This window comes from Hakea prostrata, chromosome 8 (assembly GCF_041222555.1).
Source record: "Hakea prostrata isolate BN-2017 chromosome 8, UWA_Hpros_2, whole genome shotgun sequence".
NCBI lineage: Eukaryota > Viridiplantae > Streptophyta > Magnoliopsida > Proteales > Proteaceae > Hakea > Hakea prostrata.
Genome location: NC_142607.1, coordinates 43,496,097 through 43,522,239, shown reverse-complemented (window position 1 = coordinate 43,522,239; position 26,143 = coordinate 43,496,097). Strand labels below are relative to the sequence as shown.

Sequence of the window (26,143 nt, the reverse complement as noted above, 5' to 3'; positions counted from 1 at the left end):
TGTGTTCAATAAAAATCCAGTTTTGAGGTGTCTGTATTTTTTTTAAAAATAAAATGCGGGGTCAGTGCTTCAAAACTTCCATTCTGACGTGTCAATGCAATTTGCTCAATTTTTTACTTACGCATGTCCTGGTGTTAGTGCAATTTGCTTCATTTTTTACTTATGCATGAATCCTGGTGTCAATGTAATTTGTTCAATATTTTACCTTTATGTGAGTCTAATCTCCAATTCATTTCTTATTTCCTTGTAGATGTGAGACATGTGTCCCAATATCACATTAAAAGATTGAGGTCCATTTACAAGTCGCATTATTTTTTTATTTTTTACTTTAATCACAACTCTTTAAAGTGACTTATAAATGAATTTCAACCATTTGATGTGATTGGGACACATGTCATACATCGACAAGGAAAGCGGATGCCAGAAATGAACTGGATAAAATTTCAAGTCCCTTGGAGACACTAAGTTGTACCGTCACTAACCAAAAGACTTTGCTTCAGTCTTACACATTTAATGCGTAGGACCGTCAAGCAGAGCATTTACGTATCATAGACCATCTAAATTCTTTGAAGAATCTTGATCGAAATTTTAGATCCATCGAACCAAAATCTTGCTTAACTGTCATGCACATGAGCCATGAGTGAAGCAATTTCGCTAACCGAAAGGGGATTTTCAATGGTAGTTTTTATTTTCTACCAAAAAATATAAAGCAAAAAAGCCAATTTTATTGCTTCATGAGAACCAATCACGAACAACTTTTCAGTACTTTCTTAATATCTACTCTTTTTTTGTTTTGGTAGGATCTTAATATCTACTTCGAAATCTCATACTATTTTGCAGACGACGAGAACGCGTAGGGGTCAAAGATAAAGCCAACGAAGTGGAAGAACATTCGGATGAGGAATAGATAAACCCTAAGTCCGGATTTCAGAAACAAATTCGAATTTTCTTTATCGTGGATTGAAACTTTGATTTCATTTTCGTGTTGTGTATCCGATCGTCCTTGGTTGAATCTTGTTTCACTTTGATGGTTGACTCGCTACCTTTTGATGCTGCTTAAAGATGAGGTTATTGTATATGTTCTCCTCCGTTTTCACAATCAGATAGATAGGTTAAAGTATTCAGGTCCAAGGAGCTTAGTTTTTTCCGATAATGGATAGAAACGGTATTCTCGCTGTTTCAGTATTAATTCTTATAGTTGTTACCGGATCCGATGCATCGTTGATTGGAAGGTTTCGGAAACTGGTGGCGGAGAATTCAAATCTGACGGAGGTAGTAATAATTGCTGTTTCATTTGTTGGTTTTGGACTTAAGTTTGGATTGATTGTTCTAGAACTGTGAGTGATGAAACATATAATTTGTTTATATAGATTACTCCATCTCCTAGCCCCAGTTCGGATGTTAAATATAGGAATGAGACTCTTCCAACTCAAACTACCGAGAAAGTGGGGGATGAAAGCCAGCCTGCTGGTTCACGGAATGGAAAGTGTGATGTGTCCCACAGGTGCATGGATCGGAAAAAGTTGATTGCCTGCCTTGCGCATCCTGAAGATGGTAATTAATTATGTCCTTTAAATCTTTATTAATTTGCTTATTCCCCTTTTGCCTCTTCTTTTGAGATGTTTGGAAGGGCTGTTCTTTGTTTTTTTTTTCCAAGTGTTTCACATTTTCGATATGCTAGTGTCAAAATCAACAGAGTTTTATATGACAAACAAAAGTTGTGAAGGGTGAAGTATTTTGCAGGACTTCATTGTTAATTTTCCATGAGGGGTTTGAAACTTGCCTTCTTCATTTGGGTCCTGATCTCCAATTCAATATATTAGATATGCTCAAATTTATGCCTTCTGGGTAGGTAGTTGTCTTATGTGGTTCAATGGAGATCATCCATAAGGTGCCCCAACTTGTTCCATAAGGTCTAAGATGGGGTTTGCCATTCCTTTTCGTTGGTTTCAGGCCATGGTCAATTTATTTGACCATTTTTATGACACAAGATGCTCTTTGCTTTTCTAAAAATCAGGTTGCCTAAGTGATTGTAAAGTGTAGATTTATAGAGTTTGGGTCTTAGACGTTTATGATATCTTTGGTTGTTATATTGAGGACGGCAGTTGAAGTTTTAAGAAAAGTCACAAACTTTGCAAGGTATTGTGGGAATGAACTAGGGAGTAGTTATGCTTAGTTATTTATTTGAATTTGAATTGCTTATGTTTCCAAACTCTTGGGTGATTATCCTAATAGTAGTTTTAAGTAGTTGTAGGAAGGTAGTTACTTCGTCTACCTATAATTACTAGTGTAATCCATTTGTAAGGACAACAATCATCAATCCAATTACAAGTACACTTATCTTTTTTACTTATCATAGTTTAGGTTTTGTTCTTCTCTTTTCTTAGCCTTAGCTTAGCAATGGTACAGGTTCGCCAAGAAAGAATCCCACGAGTTTAGTTGCTTTTTCCCAAGAGGCATCAAAGTCCTCGATACACCGAGGCAGACAGAACTCACATCGCTTGATTATCCAGATTTTCATTGGGTTAGTTGCAGACCTTGGCACACCAGTGCAAATCCAAGAAGAAATTGGACAAAGAGGAAGATTCATGATTGAAAGGCATTGGGTTAACATGCGGTTTTCACTCGTGTAACAGGTTGCCTTCAACATCATGGTAGAGTATAAGAAATTTAGAACCATAGTATTCGAAAATTAGTTTTTCTACCTCCGGCCATAATTGTTCAAGTAATTGATAAAAGAATTCTATAGATGATAATTGATGGGCGAAATTAAAAAGAGAGAAATAATCTTAATTAGAGACGGAGAGATCTTCTAGCGTAGACTTAACACCGTATACCACATCTCAATGGAGAAGACATAAGCTTTTATAGTGAGGCTAGGGACCATTAGAAACTCCCAAAATGGAATAAATCTGTCTTTACTCCTTCCATTGAGAAGTCACTGTATGAAAGTCATTCCCTTTAATTTAATCACCTAAAAGTTATTCCTTTTTAATTTAACACCTGTTATTTGGTCATTTATTTTAATTTTGACACGTGGGCCACTTTAATTCTAACACCCTCCCACTTGGCCCCATGTCTCAATTAAAAAACTGTATAGATGATCAATTACATTGAATATGGCCTTAGAAAATAAACTTGAATTAGAGTTATGGTGAACTCTTATTTATATAAAACCTCAATACACGAATAATGGCGGTCATATTCCTTCAAATTGAATACTTCTTTCCATCTATTACGATGCATGATATTTTATATAAATACTTTATGAGTTTCTTGGCTTTATGAATGAACTTCCCATAATTCATTCGCGGTCCACTTTATTTTTGACATTTTAACTTTATATGCACTAAAGGACAATATACATTGTCAATGTCAAAATATTAAATGAGGTCTAAGTAAAAATATTCCTGGTTGACCTAGTAAGGGAAAAATAGATTGATGTAAGCGTTGGAGTCTGGATATTGAAACAGGTCAACTGCTTCTTCTTCATTCTTTTTTCAATCGGCTGAAATTTTGGTTGATATATTTTGCAGTAATTATCTCGTCTACCAGTTATGGTCAAAATTTAGCCTTTATTCCGGTGTTGCATTTCCATCTTAATGGAATGTCTGTTGATGTAAATTAAGATGTCAAGTAATCGGTAACCAAATATTGAATTTGGACCCAAACCATGGTTGTCAAAGTGTCTGCGTTGGCGACAAGGCGGTTTTTCAACCGCTTTGTTAACGTTCAGTTTTTTTGCCACTTTTTCACCTAATTGCTACCATTTGTTGCCTTGTGCACCTTATTCCCACTTAGATGCCAAAACGGTTGTTTTATTGACATTTTGTACATAATAATTTTTTTTCTTGATTTTCTTAAAAATCAAGTTTTATTCCACAAAGCCGTATACAAACTTAATAGTTAGCCATTTTGGAATCGGGAATCAATGAATCATTAAATGGATAAGGCACTTATTTGACATCATACTATCATAGAGGTAAGTAAACATTTAAAATTACTACTTTCATTTTCATACTTATAATTTGATATAGTTTATAGTCATATGTTATGATGCTTGATGAGATGAACTTATGCTTGTGTTTTTTTTTAATAATCTTTCATAATTATGATTCTTGATTTTTTTTTTTTTTAGATGAATGTGATTCTTGAATGTTTGATTAGCTTACAATAGAAATTTATAAGCTTAAAAGTAGTCATCTTAAAAAAAAATTTGACCCAATTGCTTTGGTCGCCTTATTGCCTCCTAGGTGTTGCTTTGTCACCTAATCGCCCAGACAGAGCCCCAACCACTTTGGTCGCCTTGCCACCTTGACAACCTTGATCTAGAATGAATGTAATAGTTAAGTATAGAATCTAAAAATAGCTTTATAATTTGGATCGGTTTGGATTTGTATCTAGTTACAGGAGCAACAAATCTAACCTGATCGATCCCTTTAACCATTGAGGTTTCTTTTCTTTTCTTTCTCTCTTTTTTATTTATTTTTATTTTTATTAAATGGTAAAGCAAACAATGATGTGGAAGTGCATGGTCTTTCACTATATCTAACCCAATGGATCCCTTTAACCATTGAGGTTTATTTTCTTTTCTTTTCTTTCTCTCTCTCTCTCTCTCTCTTCTTTCTTCTTCTTTTTATTTTATTTTATTATTATTATTATTTTTTTTAAATGGTAAAGCAAACAATGATGTGGAAGTGCATGGTCTTTCACTGTATTTAACTGCATTTCCTTGTTCTGCTTAGTTGCCATTGTCTCTTGATCAAGGATTTAGTAATATTCATTTTTCTTCTTGAATTGTATTACTATGATCTTATACTTTTGGTTGTGGACTCAAGATTTAAAACCCATTTAACATAAATCAGGGTTGGTGGCTTTTCAATTAGCAAGTCACGTATTTTTATCGCCAACTTTTGCTTTATCTTGTCTGTTAATTTCATAATTGGATGGGAACCAAATAGCATAACTGAATTTAAACTGGATATACCAACTGATGCAGTAATCAGATGAAAATCAAATTACAAGGACCAAGTTGTAACCAGATCTGAACTGATCTGACTAGGATTGATATGGTATTCAGTTTCAGAACCAATCTGGGACTGGGAGACTTAGTTGGCCTCATTTAGGCCTGCACTTGACTTTTGTTACAGCCCCATTATTTCAGTGAGTTTTGAGTCCCAAATCCTTTACTAAAGTAAGTTTTTGGAGTCCTGGTTTAATCCTGCAGCTACGATTCAGTACTGATTGACTAGTTCAGGGTATTGTCAGTATCTGGAGTTAGTTAGCTTGCTATTCTAGACTTCGATTATTTACCCTCCATCTATTCTAGCTCCATGGGCCCCTCTTCCTCTCCTCTGCAGCTACCCATCTACACACTTTCCTCTTGTGACCAATTCTCCCCTGATATGGGGGAAACTGTCGCTTTCATGCTAGCACTGCAGCAGTACCCCAGTGGGCTCCCCATTGTTTCTAGCTGGACCAAGGTATCCCCAAGTAGTCTTCTCCACTTGAAGTGGGTAGCCTCATAATAAGGCTACTTACAGTTGGGATTATAACAATATGGACATGTTTTCAGACACTATCTGGCATGATAATTCCCCCCCCCCCGGAAATAAATAAATGAGGCTTTGTACTATCTGGTTTTGCTCTGGTGAGTATCCCCATTAGAACTAGTGACTAGGTCTTGTTCTGCCTCTTCTTCATGGCTCTTCAGCTCCAACTTTGCTGGGGATGTCATTCATGTTCATGGTCTTGTTACTTTGTACGAAAACTTGGTCTGGTTCGCCAAAGTCCTCACTTTACTTGTTGCCCTTCTCCCACTTTATTCTGACACCCTTCCCAAACTCCTCACTTTATTATCTTGCTGCCCTTCTCCCACTTTATTCTGACGCAATCCTTCCCAAATTCCTCACTTTATTATCTTGCTGCCCTTCTCCCACTTTATTCTGACGCAATCCTTCCTAAATTCCCCACTTTATTATCTTGCTGCCCTTCTCCCACTTTATTCTGACACAATCCTTCCTTATTCAGAAGTGGATTCCCCCACCCCCTCCCTTTTTTTTTCTGGGGGGGGGTGGGGGGGGGGGTGTTATGTAGAATGATCCCCAGGTTTAGGATGGAGACCCCTCTTATGGAATCCCAAACCATGCGAATCAGAACAAAAATCATACTTCAGCCTCTAGAGAAAAAGAACTCACAATGGCTGGAGCACACAAGGTTCTAGCACTCTCAATCATAGTTCAGAAACTCTCTCATTTTGGTGTCTTAACCTGGTTGAGGATGAGTGATCTCTGAGACATTGTATTTTCTTCTGTATAAATATAAGGATCACTAGTAGCGGGACATAGGTCCATTGCTGATTGCAGATTGGAACAAATCCAACCTATTATTATTTTAGGAGGGGGTGGAGTGGGTTTCAAGCTGTGGGCCTGCCGCAGTCATATTAGAGGATGGAATTTCTCCATTCGGCAACATGAAAGAGACACACGTCTTGCGTGCATTTTTTGGGTATTGCTGAACTCAGGTTTCTCCCAAAACCATTACGAAACAAGTAGGGGTTTTAGAAGTCTTGGATCTTGGTCAAAACTGTATGGACTCAGTTGACCATTTTGGTCCAAAATTGTACTTTTATTCACCCATTTCAAAAATCTAGTCTCCTTCATCTACCTTCAGCTACCTTGTTTTGACCATCTCAAGCTTCCTACAAGCATCCTTGAAGAAAAACCTTATTCTCTTTCTTAGAAATTCCTCCACTGCTTTGTGATTTTTTCTCCCATTTGTTGGATTAAGGTGGATTGAAGCTCCTTCAAAGAAAGGCATTGTGGCTCCAATTTACAAAAGTAAAGGAGCTATTCAAATCTTTAATAACTATAGAGGCATCAAACTAATGAATCGTACTATGAAATTATGGGAGAGAGTAATTGAAGCCCGTTTGAGATTAGTAACCACAATTATGGAGAACCAGTTTGGTTTTATGCCGAGGGCCCGGGAAGATCTACTATAAAAACTATTTACCTTATTAGGAGACTTGAAAGGTATAGATAATGTAGGAAAGATCTTCATATAGTCTTTATTGGCCTAAAAAAAGCTTATGATAAAGTCCCTAAAGCATTAATTTGGGTAGTACTAGAGAAAGAAAAAAATGTTGCAAGTAAATATGTGGACATAGTTAAAGATATGTGTAATGATTCATTGAGAAGTGTAGGAATGGGGGGGGGGGGGACAAGGTGGTGAGTTCCCAATTATAGTTGGGCATCAAGGATCAACTTTAACCCTATATTTATGTGCACTTATGATGGATGAATTAACCAAAGACATTCAAGATGAGGTGCCTTGGTGTATGGTTTTTGCTGATGATATTTGTTGATGGTTGAGACACAAGTAGGGGTAACAACAAGTTAGAGTCATGGAGAGCAACTTTGGAATTAAAAGATTTTAAACTAAGCAGAACGAAGACAAAATATCTAGTTTGTAATTTTGGTAATAACCGAACGGATGATGAGAAGGAGATTCCTCAAAGCAATTATTTTAAGTACCTTGGCTCAATCATAAATAAAAAAAGGTGATATAAAGGATGATACTTCCCAAAGAATTAAAATAGGGTGGAGAGGTGTGTCTAGGGTTTTGTGTGATCGACTTATGCCTTTAAAGCTCAAAGAAAAATTCTGTAGGACTATCATACGACCAACTATGATGTATGGTGTAGAATGTTAGGCTATTAAGAAGCATCAAATTGATAAATTCAGTGTAGCAAAAATGAGGATGCTAGATGGATGAGTGGCAAAACTAAGAAGGATAAGATAAGAAATGATCATATTAGAGCTAGTTTGGGAGTAGTTCCGATAAGTGATAAGCTACAAGAAAGTCGTTTAAGGTGGTATGGCCACATTCAATTGAGGCCTGTAAATTTATGTGTACGGAGAAGCAATTTAAGAGCTAGGGGCAGATCGAAGATAACCTTAAGAGAAGTGGTGAGAAAGGATAGGCATAGCTTAGGCCTTGTATCTAGTATGGTTGCAAAGAGAGTTGATTGGAAAGCAAAAATCCATGTAGCCAACTTGTTTAGTTGGAAGAAGGCTTGTTCTTGTTGTTGTTGTATATGTTTTCTTCCCCAATTCTTGAATTTTTGATAGCTGAGCCATCAATACATGTTAGTTCTCTTTTCCCCGTTTTGGGGTTTTGGTTAATGATTATTTCATTCATCCCCACAAAAAAAAAAAATCAATGTATGTTTAGTCCTAGTATGAATCCCTGTTCATGGTTTTGTTTGAGGAGTCCTATTTTTTTTTTAGGTATTTTCTTGTTTAAAATTTTAATTTACATACAACTCATTATAAAAAATAAAGTACTTTAGATTACAACTCTTTGTCTTTGTCAGTAATGCTAAATTAGTAGGATATGGTGTTAATCTCAGGGGTTTTCAAAACCAGAGAATTATTTGAACTTCTGGTGACATTTTGCTGGAAAATCTAATAAGAGTGCCAAGCCCTGCAACAGGAAATCTGCAGTCATTGGTAAGAGGTTGACATTTGAGAATCACCTGTGGCCATCGTTAGCATTCATCATCCCTCAAGGGAAGCCTTTGATCCTTTCCAATTGCTTTAAACTCATCACTTAATATTTTTCGGTGATGATCCATTTAATTAAGATTATCTGAACTTCTTTTGGAAGAGAAGTAGTTTTCCACCCAGCAAGTTTTCTTTCCAATTTATATCCTAGAAACTCTTCACTGAAGTATGTTGTCAGCAGGGGAACCTTTTTTAATAAAACAGAATAGTATTTTGTACATTAAATGTACAAGTTTATTCTCTCAATAGCTTGGCTGCTAGTCAAATGTCTGGGAAAACAGTGATGCTGGATCTTTCAGTCAAGAGTGATAATTTCAGTGTACTCCAATGCTTTTTTTTTTATGCCTCCAAGGTGGAGCTTCAATCTGATAGATTTGCTTCCAGAAATCTATGTTACGTATGAGGTTTTTTTTTATCAGATTTTATTGGATAATTTTATGATGGGCAGTGTAGTTAAATTATTCTTTTTCGTTTTTGAATTTTTCTCTTCTTAATGTTCATTAGACCAGAGCAGCTGTCTCTCTTTTTTATTTTTTTAAGTATTTATTTGTAGCTGCTAGAAAACAAAAGCCAGTAAGATGGTCACTTAGGACTTTGTTCATTAGACCAGGGAGTACTTGGCCCTAAAGGATTTAGGATTTATGAGTGAGACTGCATGCAGGTAGAGATTAGTTCAGGTCAAAGATTCAGGATTGTCTCAAATGACAAAAAGTTTTCATCATTTTCAGGTCGACCACTTGTGAACCAAAATCAACCTTAAATGACCCAATTGGCACTGCTGCATGCATATCCTGTCTACTAAGTACTAGCTGGAATTGTGTTTGGTTAAGTTTAATATTTGTTCTCTTTCTCCTGTTTTATTCACATATAGATGCTTTTTTTTTGGGCTACTCCATAAAAGTTAGATTCATCACTTGTGTTCTTGGCTCAACAGGATCCCAGGATTTATTCCTTCTGGTGGAAAATGAAGGTGAGAGCACCCTGAAAGTGAGTATTACGGTCCCTCCGACTGTAAACATTGGTGGTTTAAAGGAGATTGAAGTACCTGAGCACAAACCAAAATGGGTATGGCTTCTTGTCCGTCTGTTCTTGATTCTTGCCTTATCTTCATGGAAACATTAAGGCAATAGAATGTAGGGTGGAAATATCAATGGGTGGGTCTGTATTATTCTATTACAATCCTGACTGATTCCTCTTCTCACTAATATGTCACATCTTTGAAGATCAAAGACCCTGTATTACCCAAACTACCAAAATAGAACCTCTGTGGCCCCGTTCTGTAGTATAGTCAACTAAATTTTGAGGTTCTACAGAACCTATAAAACTATTACTCTATTATATTTGTGATACTCTTTGAACAAGCAAAAGCATATGATCTTCAATTTCAAATTACTTGAGGGCCTGTTTGGTTACTTGAGTCTGGAGATTTCAAAATCTAGAGATTTCAAATTTATGAAATCATGGTTCATAAAATTTACTGTTTGGTTAGCCTTAATTTTTTGAATGAAATCTGTAGATTCATCCTGAAAAAACATCTATGGAGTCATGGTTCAAATGTTTGGCACTTTTATAGGAGGGCGAGAAATCCAAAAATTTCACCATATACCCATAAATCTACAGATTCACGTTTTTAGTGTGAAAAGGTGAATCCCTAGATTTCATGAATCCAAGGATTCTCACAACCAAATGGATATTAATCTCCCATTTGTGAATCCAGAGATTTCAAATCTCTGGATTCATGTAACCAATTAGGCCCAAAGAAACTAAATGAACTATGAGGCAGCTCTTGATTCCTGGATTTTCATTTTACTTGAGACATTTAAGATCATGGGATGTCTTAGATCCTCTTAATCAACACAGTTTATATTATTATCATGGAGGGGTTAGGGGAGCTTATATGTATCAAAATTTACCGACACAAATGTAGCCTAAATAGTTCTTGTAAATTTCTAGTTTAGTACACTTTATATCTTAAATCCTTAATGCAATGCTGGAAATGCAGAATTGTATCTTATTAGTTGCTTAACCTTATATGAAATGCTTTATTTCTTACTTTTGCTGACCTCATTAGTTGGGACTTGGGATAAGGCTATTTTGTTGTTGTTGTTGTTGTTGTTGTTGCTTACTTCATAATTAAAATTCTAAAATAATAATATTATAATTACATTTGAAGGGGTGGGCCTTGGCGCAATGGTTGGTGGACCATAGTTGTAGCCCCGAGGTCAAGGCATCAAAACAGCCTCCCAACAAAAATTGTTGGGGTAAGGACTGTATAGGAAAATTGCCCTTTGGACTCTGCTTGGCAGAAGTCTTTGGCACCGGCTTTGTCCTTCTTGAAGTGTCCATGTCTTCATAGCCAATAGGTGTCTTTATATTGTCGGAGTCCCGTGCGGGTAAGATTTTAACCATTAAATGGGCTAGACTCTACTCATGTAGAACCATGTAGACTCTCTTATCCGTCGGGCATCCTCTTTACCCACTTTGGGCCCCACTCTGTCTATGATACCCACATCCCCAAACTCACCACACTCTCTACCTTCATCACTAATGGTTCTTGGTCCCTTCCCCCCACCCTGGACTCACACAAGTGTGGAACTCTCTCCCTCCCCTTAATGCTGGCTGACTCCTCTCGAGACATTACCATTTGGCTTCCTTCTCCCACCAAGCTCTTCCCCACCTCCTTTGCTTGGAATTTGCTCAGACTCCCCTCTACCCCTAGGCCCCCTAGTTTGGTTCAAAGGTCACATTCTCCTTCATTCCCTTACCCTCTGGAGAGCCCTTAATCTAGAGCTTCCTACCCAAGCCTTCCTCATTCATTAGCCGTCACATCCTAGTTGACCCTAACTGTACCCTTTGTTGGAACTGCACTAAGGACCTTGTACACCTATTCTGCTTATGCCCCTTCTCCCGATCTCTTTGGGAGAAAGCCCTTGCTTCCATTTGGCCTAGGTCGAAGCACTCTTATGGCTTTGCTTGAGATTGAGCCTGGTGCTTGAGAGTCTTCTTGGGCTCCTCCCTTCGCGACCAAGTTGGCAAGCTAGTGTTTGATGTGATTATCCACCACTTATGGTGGGAGCGAAATATTAGGCAATGGTCCTCCAAATCTCAATCTCTTAACATGGTTTGGAAGGCTATCTATTTTGAGGTCTCATCTAGACTTCTCTATGTTCCCCATCCCCCAGTGACGGACTCCCCCAGGAATAGGCTAATTGTTAGTTCTTGGAGTCTCACCTCCTCCTTTAGGCCTCCCTCTTGAGAGGCTTGTTCCCCCCCCCCCCCCTTTGTTTCCCCTTGTATTCTTGGGGTTGTTGTCTTTAATATAGTTCCTTATTCATCCAAAAAAAAGGTACTGTGGAGCTATGTAGTGTCATGGGAGAATAGCTTCATGGTTACAACAATCCTTAAGGTTGAAATTTACAAAACCCAATTCCCCATTAACCTGCTTCCACTCAGCCTATCTGAACCTCCCTCTGTAGCCACATTAAAGCTTACACCACAAACAGCAGTCAACCTGTAGGCTATTGTCATGCTGTGTAATGAGGGGGGGGGGGGAATGGGAAGTCCAATACAACAACAATAAGCTTTATCCCAACTGAATGGGGTCAGCTAGATGGGTCCTTGCCTTCCAATCAGCTTATTTGAAGCCATACTAGATACAAGGCCTAAGGTATGCATGTTATTTTTCACCACTTCTTCTAAGGTTATTTTAGGTCTGCCCTTAGCTCTACTAGTTCTTCAATCTGGATTAATTCACTCCTCCATACAAAAGCAGTTAAAGGCCTCCGTTGAAAATGACCATGCCACCTCAAACAACTTTCTCATTGCTTATCATCTATTGGAGCTACTCTCAAACCTGCTCTAATATGATAGTGGTCCAATATAAGAGCTAAAAATGTGGACCATTGAAAATGCAACAGAAATCCAATACAGGTAGACCACAAAATTGCACACTTGGCTAATCCAGGTTGCACCACCTACATAGGTTGAAAATTGCCACATACATGTCTTTGAAGAATTTGCAAAAAGATACATGCATCATTATTAGCTTCTGGATGAGAAAAACTCGCCATATTCGCTAGATCAATTCTTCCCAAAGTTAATCTCATGGTGGGATGAATTGTGACTCGAAGGATACAAAATTTCTTGCAGGTTCTGGAAGTACCAAAAGTAGTGGTAATCGGATCAATTTTATTTATGAAACCACCACCAATCATTGTTGTGAAGCTAGAGCGGTTAAAGCCATAAAACATAAAATTAATCCACAATTCTATAAGAGATATTATCAAAATGGTTACGGATTCGGTAAACCTCCTAAGAAATATTCTTATAAAGAATCGAGGGACCCACATATCATCTGGCTGCATGGCTCAAATTAGGTGTGCTTTGCCACCTTTGCCATAAATTATATGTCTAGGCGTTTTCTGAGGAGGATAAAAAAGTTTTGAAGTTATGAGCTTTCTGGTTGAGCCATTCTGTTGAAAAAGTAATTAAACTTTCCTTGGTTTATCTGGTTGGTTCTTCACTTGTTCTGAAGGAACTCATGTAGTACGAACAGAGACCAAGTCTACTTTCACATTTCTGTTGAGTTCCTGTAAAGACAAATATTTTCAGTTTACTCGAATACTGCTTTTCACCCTTTCTTTTGGTTGTTTCAGATCAATTTCTCAGCTAGTGCTGAAAGTGCTAAAATAGTACTAAATGCTGGAAATGGTGATTGTGTGCTTCACATGGGACCTCAATCTGAAGACAACATTGTCAAGAGGCTTTACGCTCAGGCTTCTCATATTAGCTTTACCCCCATCTATGGTGCCTATGTTTTGTTTCTTGTAACTTTGATTGTTGGAGGAACATGGGCTTGTTGCAAGTTGGTAAGGAAAGGTAGGCAACACAGTGATGGGGTTCCATATCAGGAGCTTGAAATGGCACAGCCAGAAGGTGTTTCAGATCTCCGTGTGAACACAGCAGATGGTTGGGATGAGGATTGGGATGATGACTGGGATGAAGAGAAGGCAATAAAATCAGAAGTAATTAATACTGCTAATGTTTCTGCAAATGGTCTTACTGCCAGATCTCCTAACAAGAATGGATGGGAAAGTGATTGGAATGATTAGAATTTTGTAGAAGAAACTTGACAGCGTAAAAAGGGAATGCGGGACAGGAGTACAGGAGGAAAGTAAAGCTATACCTCATGAGTTGGTTTTGCAACTGTGAATTGAAAGCAGTTTGGATAATACAAGTTTTGGTGACTGGTTTAATGTGTGTGAGTTGGGGTTTTGATACGTAAGGTGATTGTTAGATCACTCCTCCCCCTTCACCCCCTATTTTTGTTTTCTCCCCCTTTCCCTGCAAAATGATCCTTTGATATTCTATTCTTAGCCTGACCAGAATGGGATGAACCCAGTTCTCAGGTCTTCTTGGAGCTCATTCTAATATTCTATTCCGAGCGAAGAACTCTGGTTTGACAGCTGGGTTTGCATCAAAAAATGAAAAACTGAGCAGAAATCATAATGAGATACTTCTTTCCTTTTTGGGTTCAGGTAGATTATTATGCTCTGGTTTAAAATATATTGTTGAATGTGCCCCATTGATTGAGACAAATCCTGTCCCCACAAAGGGCAGTGGTGTCATAGCTTTGGTTGTTGGGTTTAGATTTGTTATGTACACATTCTTGCATTCGGCCATTGGATAGGAGAGATAAGAATTGTGTTATCACACTTTAGCCCCTAACCCCTATTTTTTCGGTTGGAAAACAACCTTTATCCTGTATGACCATGCAACAAAGGAGTCTAGATCAGTTCCTGTCAAGGGAGAACAAAAGTGCTTTCCTAATGCTTTTGAACCACACAGTAGTGGGTACGGTTTACTTGGGATCTATTGAGATTTTTACTACTGATTTTTTTTTAAAAATATTTGCAGGTGATCTCAACATAATAAAACGTCTAGGAAACACATTGTTTTCCCCTGATCAGGAGGTGATCTAGACTAGAAACAAAATAAATTGGGATCCTCACTCACCTCTTAAAGCTCATAAGGTAGGGATCCCCTTTGAATGTAGAAATCAGGGGAGGTGCGAGAGGGGGAAATAGTGTTATGCATAACCCTTAATCGGAGGATAACATCCCTTCTTGGTAAATTGGGTCTTTTTTCAAAGATGGGTTGATGGGTCAATGACAACCTTTAATCATGAACTCATGGAAATCACAAGCCATTTTCCTAGTTAATTCGGCCTTAAAAGAAGATTGTATGCTTCATACCTACTTCACAAAGATTTCCTAGTAGAAAATCTAGAACGGATTAGATATATGTAGTCTTATTGATGTGATTTGAGAAACTCAGTCTAGGATTTGAATCTATGATCAAAGTGTTCAATAAGCAAGCACTTGACCCAAACACCAAGCATGAAATTTTTGAGCGACTATTTTCAAGATTTCAATCCATAATCAAGTGTTCAACAGTGAAGGATATAGTCAAAGCCCTAAACACAAGCTTCATCATCTCCACAACAGAATACAAGAATTCCTAATGGGTGAAGCCTAAGTTAGCAAAATTGAATTCGTTCAACTACCTAGTAGATCAATTCTACGAAGGTCAAAGTAGAAATAATTCAAAGGATCATACAAATAAGCTTCTAAGAAATCATAATTAAACCTTTTAATCCATTTCAATTGTATTAACTATACCTTGACTGGTGAGAGTTTTGGTTAGAATACAAAGATGAATTCCCTTTTTTGGTTCATGTGACATTGAAATGGGACCAACCTCAACACGCAGCATGATTAACCTACCTAGTAATCTATGTGAATGTGCATTTATTTCAACCCTAATCAACATTTAGTTACCAAAAGGGGGGGTGTGGGGGGAACCCACAATTTTTTGAATTCTTTTTCCATTTTCCCCCTTCAAAGCATGAAACAATTAGCATGTAAAGAGTGAACTTGAATCAAATCCAATGAACCCTAATCTCTGGATCTCCCAAAGCTGCACCTTGGTTACTTTTCACTGTTGTGTAGTACTTGATTGAAACTCAGTGGGTTCTGGATTTATGTTTTGTGGGGATTTATTTGCATTGTCCCCCACACCTTTCCAGCAACAGATGCTCTCAACTATCAAGTGTCTGGTGAAAATGGTGCGCTTGTGGAATCAGTCTGTCTTGCAATAAAGTCATAAAGCAAACTACTACTAGTGGGGAAATAGTTACTTGTTATACAATTTTTCCTCCACACATCCTTACATGTTGGTCCTTCTCATCCTTTAGATTCACTTTTGATTCTTTTTAAAAACAAGTTCTTCACTTTATTCATAGATGCATGCAAGCCATGAATTGCTTTAAACAGGGTCTCATTCATTCCTTACATATCTCCTTCCCCTGTTACAAAAAAGAAAGAAGTTATTGATCAATTTAAACAGTTCTAACAAGAAAACTTTTTCTTTTTTTAACTTTTGGGTATGTATATGTATCATACAAATCAATGTATCACTAGTATACTGATCTAGAGTCAATATTCGAACTTCATCAAGTCCAAAATTCAGATTTTGAATTTGAAATCAGATATCAATCATTAAAAATTTATTGAGATCCACAGCTATAGGACATAGATAGATGCACATAGAAGATCTATGTCAAAGAAGGGGAGGAATCAGAAGAACCCATTTTCTTCTTCACCTTTGATGAAGATATTGAAGAAGCTAATAACCCATAAACCGACAAAGCTAAAGTGAAAGATCAATATTAAATTTCTTGGCTTAGTGGAGCTAGGAGGCAATTTCTAAAATTTGGAGGAAACAGAATTGTGAGAAAACAGCAGTGGCATGGTCAACCACTAGGGAATAATGATAAGAAGAAAAAGAAAAAGCTGCCTTTTGCTACTTCCCATGATAAAGAGTAAAGAAGAAATTCCACCTTCTCATTCCACTCAGTAATTGAGGACCCATGTGCAATTTGATGATAAAGGCCCATCAACTAAGGCTCTCTTGGGCCCAACACCAATTATAATTAATCAAAAACCAGGTCTCAGCAGCATGGATTCAATAATTGAAATACCTCTACATACAGTAGGTACTGTCACTAGCATGCTGGAACCAGTATTATTTAAGAATGATTCCAGCACTGCACATCTGAAACTCTTTTTTTTTACTGTTTTCCCATCTTGAAGATGATGAAGGTAAACTCAATCCTTCCACTAAACTTTACTTCACTATTGGAATAGATTCTTTTGGGGGTGAGAGAAGGGGGGGAGAGAGATTGGTTATTGTTAGTGTAAAATGAAATATTAAATCTCTTTTCAACCTTCTTCAAGTTCTTGGGAAATGGAACAATAAAGGCAAAGCATGAAGAGAAACTGAAAAAGATAATAAAATGCCTCAAAAGACAATACTTAGCAGAATAAAGAAATGGAGGAAAGATTGCTTCTTTTCCGACAGTATCATCTACATTCTGATTTCAAGCCCTTTTACTATTACCATCTTTCCATCACTTTGCCTCTTCTTTCACCTCACCCTTTAATTATTCTACTCCAAATCTTCTCTTACCAATGCTTCTTCTATATGCTTCTACTGGAAATCATTCTTTAGAATCTATAGCCTTTGGGTCCCCAACCCAAACCCTTATGAGTTATGAACCTTTTGACTACTAGAACTTCACATTTTAATAGTAAAGTAATAATGATCAGTTATGACTTATGTTAATATAAGAACACAATGCATGATAGCATGTGTTTGGTGGGTGATGGACATTTTTAATGATACAGACCTCTTCTGTTTAATTGTTCAAAAATCCCATGCCCAAATGAGTGGCAGATGGCATTGATGGATTGATTATTTTGTTTTGTAGTAGTAGTAGCTTGCCTTGCAATGTAATCTACTCTGATAGCTTATGGCATGTGGACTGAAATGATACCACTGAAGACTAATATATTTGAAATTATGTACTCATCAACCCCCTAATACTTAATTAGGTGAGGAAGTCTCCATGCTGCATGTTTGGGTTGGAGAAAAAAAAATTTTTTTTTTTTTTTTTTTTTTTTTTTAGGGGGGTTTGGGGGCATAGAAAGAAAAAGAGTTTCCAAGCTGCAGCTTTTGAAGAATCTTTCAAAATCAGATATAAGAATACATATGATATACTACATTAATCGGGTATATACGATGGTAAATTCATATTCATTATCTACATGAGTATAGCTAGGGTATATCTAAATCATGCATACCATCTGAATCTCACACTTCATGAGTCTCTTTTCTTGATAATCTACAAAATTAAGTTTGATATCCAATGAAAACGATATTTGTCCTAAGAAATACCTTGTGGGTATATTTGATCTAGGCTCCATGAAGAGAGTTCTCTTTTTCATTGTTCAAACTGTATATTGCTTATCGTTCTACCCAAAAAAAACTATTGCTTATGGTTTATTGTCTATCCCTCTTATACAATAATAAACATATATACATATATATGAAAGAAGAAAAAAATTCCCTTGGACCACCCTGCCTATGCAAAAGCCCTAAACACTGAATGCACCCTTTAATGATGAATGCTACACTACCTAACAGCAGCATCCTTTCCACTTGTTTTTTAAAAAAAAAATTTCTACATTTTCAAATGAAAATCAGTTGACAAATGCTTCTGCTCTTACCAGAGAAAAAAAAACTGACACTGCTCCTATCCCTAAATTCAGGCCAAAATCCTATATAATTAAAAAAAAAGAAAAGAAAAAAAGTCTAATTCATAGATACTGATGTGTGGCCCCCACCTCAATTGTGTGTTACATATATCCACCATTCTACAATGATCCAAGTATCCTATTATCCTGCCTGAAACTCATCAAAGTTCCATCCACAGAGAGAGGGAAGGCATTTGATTCTAACCTCATAATCAGTTTCAAATTCAGAGACAAGAAATACAAGGGTTTGGAGAATGGAAATGTGCGGTTGCGAGGAAGCTTGGGTTTTCTTGCCATGACAATACTCAATAGAGGAGTTACAGTTCACACACGGTAGGTTGAGGCCACCCCAAACTCCCAGGTCCTTTTCACAATCCATAGCAGCAGCGAATAACTGCCAAAGAGTTCAAGACAAAGCAACCGCTGTAACAACAAACCCAGAAACAACAACTTTGCCTTTTTTTAGCAGCAGAAGACTTGTTTGAAAGTCAAGAAAAGAATTCAAGCACAACGATTAGAAGGGTCCCAATAGGACCCGGTGAAAAGGAATCCGATTAATATAACAATAGCAAAACAACAGAAAGATAACAACAAACAGAAAACCCCCTTAAGACAACCAAAATAAGCCGATAAAAAACACAACTGGGGCACAGGAAGAAAAAGAAATATTACAACATTCATACATGGATGCATGGTTGGTTCTGTGGATCTGGCTTTTCTTCTCTTAATTCTCTTGTGTAAATTAGATATTATAAATCGGATTCCTCTTCGCCGGAAAACCCATTTTTGGTTTAAATCTTAATAATGAAAGCCTTAATACTGCTGCTTCTCTCCTCCTGAAAGTATATATGGGTCAACTTCATCCCAATTCTTCCTGACCTTCTGAAGGGCATTTGATCAGCTCCAATATGTTAACAACCTCTGCCATGTCTGGTCGGTTTGATGGCACCTGAGATGTACAAACCAAACCTAGCTTCATTACCGGGATTGCCTCATCTGCAGGAAAATTGCCACCCAGCCTTCTATCCACACACTCCTCCACCCTACCTTCCTCCAATGCTCCTCTGACCATATCACAAAGAACCACCACATCATCCTCCATGTACTCCACAGGCCGCTTCCCAGTCACCACCTCAAGGATCAAGACCCCAAACCCATAAATATCACACTTCTCGGTAATCTTGACTGTCCTGCATGCAAACTCAGGAGCCATGTACCCAAGAGCACTCTGTATCTTGCTACTTAAAACGTAACGGTCCAACATCGGAAGTAGCCTTGCCAAGCCAAAATCTCCAACCTTTGCCTCACCAGAGCCATCAATCAGGACATTGCTTGATTTCAGATTATAATGAATTATGTTCGATCGGTGCAAGTGTGCCAAGCTCCTTGCTGTCCCAAGAATTATATTAAACCTCTCGTGCCACGAGAGGAAGTTGCCACCTGCTCCCTCATGCAGATGCTTATACAAACTGCCACCAGATACAAATTCATAAATCAGGAGCTGCAAGGATGGAGTCCAGTAATAGCCTTCAAGCGCCACCAGATTTTGATGCCGGATCTTCCCAAGCTTCTTAACTTCTCTTTCAAAATCATCTTGGGACTTGACAAGGCTTGAGACGGTAAGCTTCTTAATGGCAACAGGCCGACCATCTCGTAGGAATGTCTGATAGACAGATCCAAACCCACCACGACCGAGCTCACAATCCTTGTTGAGCAGCGCATGGGCCCCAGTGCTGAAATCAGGGTCGCCTGAGAACATGACAAGCTTTCCAGAGTTGGCATCAGTGGTAGGGGAATGGCTGAAATCATCCCCACCTGATAATGTAAGGGCTGCAGCAGAATTAGAGGTGGAGTTCTGAACTCGGAGATTGAGGACTGTGACAGCAATCACACCTAGGGCTATGACAGCAGCTGCACCAATGGCAATTAGAGCAGAGATACTAAGGATAATTTTCTTGTGCCGGAGATTTGAAGAAATGGATACATTGCCAGAGGTGTCAGAAGATGAGTTGGGGTTGAGAACTATGGGCTTAGGAAGGACACCAGGACAGGAACGGTTGACTACAGAGCCACAGAGGAATGGATTATCAGAGACTGAGGAAGGTAAGATGGTGTTGAAGATGCCACCAGCAGGTAGCTCACCTTGGAGACGGTTGTGAGAGATATTGAATGAGACAAGATGAGGGAGATTGGCAAGCTGCTTGGGTATATTTCCAGAGAATTTATTTAGAGATAAGTCGACTGTCTGCAGGTTGGTCAGGTTTGCCATGGCCGGTGGGATTGGGCCCGAAAGGTTGTTACATGATAGGGTTCTGCAAAGACAAAGATAACCAAAAAAGAGAGGTTTTTGAGGGTGGGGGGAGGGGAGAAAAACTGTTAGAATGATGACACTTAAATATGCGAGTTTAAAATACAAGTAATCAGTACAAATGAGAATAACTTCAGCATAACAGTGGAATTATAAAATTAATACAGCAATCAATGTCCATACTGCCAATTTTGTTTTCCTTATTTGGTCAAGCACAATAACAGTTAGAAATACATTTAAAAACCCTAAATAGTATTGCATCCCCTTCCAAATTCTAGAAATGATCTTGCAACTGGTAGTTTCAGGTTGTCAAAAAAATGTTTCCCTGTTTGACATGTGGTTTTTCAAATTCCAAGACATGGGGCAACAACTGCCACCAGTAATACAATATACACTCTACTAGAAGTAGCTCAAAATTTTCAGTCAACAATTCTAATCCTCCAGAAACATTTTTCCAAACAAAATTTGAACCAAACACAAGATATCCAGCAATGTATTTTGGGCACAAACTCAGAATCCCAGTGCCCCACAACCATTGTTGTGACTTGTGACCAAGGTAATGTTCAAAGTAACCATCCAGACATATTGTGATGAATATAGCCCTAAAGTTCTTGAACACGTGTGATGGAGTTTGGTTGTTTTGACTCTTTTGAAATTATTGGACAGGCTCTCCTAGTACTGATATCACGATTCTCACCAGAAGCCATCTGCTCTCATATGGGGTATGGGATCAAATCTTAGAGAACACAAAAAATTCTTCAGAATGTACATAACAGTGACATGCAAATTTGGAACATAAAATACGTGTATTGAACTATACCAAGGGATTTGACAGAAAACTGGCCCCAAAACCAAAGATTAAACACCCTCGAAGGGCTAATAGAGAAACACAATTTCATTTTTGCACAGTATAGTAACATTATATGAATAAAGAAACTGGAAATAAAGCTGAGATGTAAACAGAAAGAGGGGAGATAACTCACAAAGATGTTAAAGCTGAGCACTTTGCAATTTGGGTCGGAATTTTCCCATCTAGGAAGTTGTTGTCCAAACTCAATTCTTCTAATGAAACAGCATCTCCAATACTAGAAGGGATACTTCCATTCAGTCGATTCCCACTCAAATCAAGCACATTTACAGTCTTCAACTGACCTAGGCTTATCGGGATACCACCAAACAGAGAATTCCTGGACATATTCAAGTATCGGACATTGCTAAGAAGCCCAATATCACTAGGAATTTCCCCAGAAAATGCGTTGTCAGAAATATCCAATAGACGTAGGTTCTGAAAGGAAGTCACCACAGATGTAGCCGAAGGATCTTTTATCTTTTCATTCAGTCTATTCCCAGAAAGCACAGGCACCTGCCAATCTGATCCGAAAATCCAAGCTGGGAAGTTACCGGTTAAAGAATTCCGGCTAAAATCCAGAGTTGAAAGAGCTTTGCAATTGATCAGTGACTCTGGCAAGCTCCCGCTGAATCCATTCCCAGATAGATTCAGTACCTCCAATGAGTGAAGATTACCCAAAGAATCTGGAATCTGGCCAGAAAAACTATTTCCAGATAGATCTAAAGTTTGAAGGTTGCTAATTGCTCCAATCCATGGAGGAAGCTCTCCAACGAACGAATTGCCACCCAGACTTAAGGAAGTACACATGGTAAGCTTCCGCATCGAATCTGGAAGGCTCCCTGATAGGGAGTTATCGCTAAAATCAAGTGATTTCAATAGTAAACAACCCCCAATGCCATCTGGTAAATGCCCAGAAAACTGGTTCCTATTCAAATTAACAACCCTTAAATTATACAAACCTCCTATATCTTTTGGAATTTCACCCTCCAGCAAATTATCAGATAAATCAAGCGAGCGAAGACCATTCAAAGACCAGATTCCAGAGGGCAACGAGCCAGAGAGTCGATTGGAGGAGAAGTTAACAGCCGTAAGCGTGGAACACATGCTCAAGCCCTGCGGGATCTCTCCAGATAAGTTGTTCCTGGCAAACGAAACTACTCTTAAAGAGCTACATTGTCCAAAAAGCTCATCTGGTATTGGCCCAGAGAGATTGTTGTCACTCAGGTCAACTGTCCGAAGATTCGGAAGCTGTGATAAGCTGAAGTTAATGGTCCCCGTGAAGTTGTTCTTAGAGAGGGACAACTTGCGGAGAAATTGCAGCCGAAGAAGTCCTCGACCGACACGTCCTGAAAGGAAAAATCATCGAGAACGAGTTCAGAGACTCTGTTGGTTCGAGGGTTGCATTTCACGCCGACCCAGTTACAGGGATTATCATCATCTTCATTCCAAGATACGAGTTTCGACTCTGGATCTTTGAAGTCCGCCTTGAAGACAATCAACCCAAGAACGTCGTCGTTGAGGGTTGGATCCACAGATCTCACGAACGCTGGAACTAGGGCGAGGAAGAAGAGTACGAACTTAAGTAGCATTCTCATTTTAATTGAGAAAATTCTTAAGCTGACATTACAGGCCTCAGAAAACTCGCTGCAAACACGACCTGAAAGTGTAACATACGAAGGATTACTCACACGGACACACCTTAGAATACAAATGAGAAAGAATAGTTAACACAAAGAATACCTGAAGAACCTCGATGCTTGGACGCACTTGGCAACAAAAATTGAAACAGAGAACAATATATTAACTTCAAACAAGGACTGATTCAACAACAGGCAGCTTCCTTAGGAAGATTTCTGAGCTTTTCAACGAAAATAACAAGCCCTCCTCTCGCCCTATATGCCAAGTAAGAAGGAGGTCTAGGAAACGGCTGTCTTAAGAGGTTCAACAAAATTACAAGGAATGCAGCAAAAAGAGTTGGTTTTAAAAGGATGCGCCAACGAAAGGAAAACCCAGAAACGAGAATGGCTGAAATATTCGGTAAGGAAACCCTAGAAATCTCGCTACCCTCCAAAGTAGAGGCAAAATCACTGCTTTCAAGCTCCGAACTTCGAAAGAGCTTCCAATGCAAAGGAACTCAAGGAGAATACGATGGAACAGAAGAGTCGTGATCTTCAAGTCTCAGCAACAAGCAGTGTAGCAACTCGGTTGATTCTACACTGCTTGACGGTGAAAAACCACCAGAATCCGGCAGAAAAAAGAAAGATTAGAGCCGGACCACCAGCGATTAAGCTTTTAATTTAAGTCTTTGAGCTGTTTTCAAAGGCTCAGGTCACCGGAAACATCGCCGGTAGCTGCCGAAACGACGAGAGATCTCAGAATACCCAAACTTCGACGCCATTAAAGGCTTCGTCAGTCCTCTCAGAAGAAATAGCTTTTATCGAAGGAGCGAGAAAGTGGTAGCTGTGCGCTTTTATTACATCTGACACGTGTCAGGATCTCTCCGGGTTAAAAGAATCCTATTTGGAAAACACGTGGATCTGCTCAAAACAGTTTATTTTATTTGTTTATTGAATTTTCGGTGACGTGGATAGCAGAGCAACCCTGTAGTTCAACAGAATTACGAACGTGACACTGTTTATTTCTTTCAGCTGCGAAGGTGGCTACGCTTGTCGTATAGGAAAAGGGGGAAAGAAGTGGTTATGTTTGGAAGCCAAGAAAATAAAGATTCGTGCTATTGTCTAATTTCAAATTAATAGGTTGTCTGGAAAAAAAAATTTAGAACAACTTATAAAATCACAAACTAACAACAATACAAACCAGCGTCGATCCAACTAATAGGGTCGGTTATTGTTTCATTAGCATAGAAAAGTAATGCATTTGCTAGAGAAAATGATGGCCTATATTAATATTCTCAATTTGGGTCAGTTTGCGCGCACTTTGATTACATCCTCAGAAGTGCTTTGTTGGCAAGAGTCGAACCCATAATCTCTCCACTGAGAAGTATGGATCTTACCACTCTACCAAGCTAAGAAGAAGTAGAATCCGAACTACAAAAAGCTTACTTGATAAAAAAAACTGTCTTCCAAGCTAAGAATCAACACTAAGCCCTTCACGTATTTATTCTTTTTTTCTTTTTTTTTTATTTTTTTTTGGGTCTCCCAGTCCTCAATTCAACACAGGCAAGAGTGAAAGATGAGCAAAATTCCATCAATCACTGACTAGAAATTGGCCATTCTTTTGGACTAGAAATCAGAAGGACTTTTCTGGCTAAGAGGTCTGCCAGAGCATTGAAACTATTCCTTTCCTCCTTAGAACAAGGGAAAAGAGTTTTTTTTTTTTTTTTTTCAAAAAAAAAGGGGAAAGGGTGACTCTGTCATTTCTCCAAGGGATAACTGAGCGGGAAAAGAAGGGCTTTGTGCATAGTACAGAGGGAACCAACCTGCCCAACAACCTAGATGAAATAAATTTCTTGCAGCTTTCTTAAATCACATTGAATGGAACCCCTACCTACTTTTATTTTATTTACTAAAGCATCAGAGTAATTAAAACTCCCAATAAAATTACTATTTTACCCGTACCCTTTTACTACTTCTGTTCGGTCTCCCCAATCCCTCTTTCGTGGGGACCACATTGGATTCGATCATGTGATACTATTTAGGGTTTCTAATTAATAACAATTTAAAGGTTGAAATGGAAAGTAAAAGAGTTGCTTCACCAGCATGTGCATTCTGCAGCAGCAGGGTCAGTCACTTGGGCCCTTTCCAAAGTCAAAACGGTTCGTTCGGTTCGGTTTGATTGTATTTGGTTCGGTCTAAATTCCAAGTTGGGTTAGTTTAAGCAAATGTGTATGTTGAATACCCACATTCGAAGGGGTTTAACTTCAGTACTGCCAAAGGTCGAGATCAAAATCTTCAACGCGCCAGGTCATCTTTAAAGATATTCTTATATATAATCCTAAATTGTATCTCAAGCGGAAAGCGATTCATAGCAGCTGACAGATCAAATGAATATAATTGTCGGACTGAGGGGCGCTAATTGCGCAGGAATCACAAAACAAGGCCGAAGCTGGGTAGACTTTGGCCACAGTCAAACAGAAATGGGGTCGAAATCAAAATCTTGATTGAAATTTTGATCTCGACCGTTGGCAACAGATACTGCACATTTAATGCGCAGCAATCAAGTCTGCCTCCATTCGAAGTGTGAAATTGCTTGCAACACCTGCAGTGAACGGTCCAGATTGAAATCTCGATCGAGATTTTGATCTCGACCGTTCACAGAACAATATTGTGCATTAATTGCCTAGCATTAAAGTCGAACTCATTCAAAATGTCATATAGTTGAAAACGAAAATAAGTCAAAAGGGAAAACGTTTGTAATTTTGAATCTCAGAGAGCCCAGTTAGGCCTTAGCTGCAAAACTGCAAAGTAAATTTTGTTTTACTCTATGGCAGTAAGTTGCTAGCTTTTGGCAGGTTGGACGTTTTCTTTGTAGGGAATCTAATCTACTGTCTTTAGTTTTTTTATTTGATAGAAATCTAAATCTACTCTACTGTCTTTACACCTAATTCCTACACACCATTGGCCGGAAAAAAAAATTGAAAAAAAAATCCCTACATATGAAAAAGAAGAGATGCAACTGTTCCCACAGCAAGAACAGCTGCTGAATTTGTCTCTGTATGTGGTTTTAAGTGGTAGAAAATCATGTGAACAGACCTATTGTTTTTTTCTTTTGTTTTTTTGGTATGAATAGACACATTGTTAAA

The 26,143-nt window shown here is 38.3% G+C and overlaps 2 protein-coding genes across 2 annotated transcripts; one reads left to right on the top strand and one right to left on the bottom strand.

The window, feature by feature from the left end:
• The first annotated feature begins 749 nt into the window (after nucleotides 1–749).
• On the top strand, nucleotides 750–14,464 carry LOC149008025 (uncharacterized). Its single transcript, XM_089165542.1, has 4 exons — nucleotides 750–1,272; nucleotides 1,371–1,554; nucleotides 9,502–9,632; nucleotides 13,223–14,464. Exons 1-4 carry the CDS (start codon nucleotides 1,153–1,155, stop codon nucleotides 13,676–13,678), a joined length of 891 nt encoding a protein of 296 aa, XP_089021668.1. The 5' UTR covers nucleotides 750–1,152; the 3' UTR covers nucleotides 13,679–14,464.
• Nucleotides 14,465–18,665: 4,201 nt separating this feature from the next.
• Nucleotides 18,666–23,807, bottom strand: LOC149008024 (putative LRR receptor-like serine/threonine-protein kinase IRK). The gene is given in 4 exon segments (XM_089165909.1): nucleotides 18,666–20,535; nucleotides 21,515–22,736; nucleotides 22,739–23,038; nucleotides 23,122–23,807. Coding segments are annotated over 3 exon segments (2,913 nt in total). The 5' UTR covers nucleotides 22,977–23,038; nucleotides 23,122–23,807; the 3' UTR covers nucleotides 18,666–19,082.
• Between the last annotated feature and the right edge of the window lie 2,336 nt (nucleotides 23,808–26,143).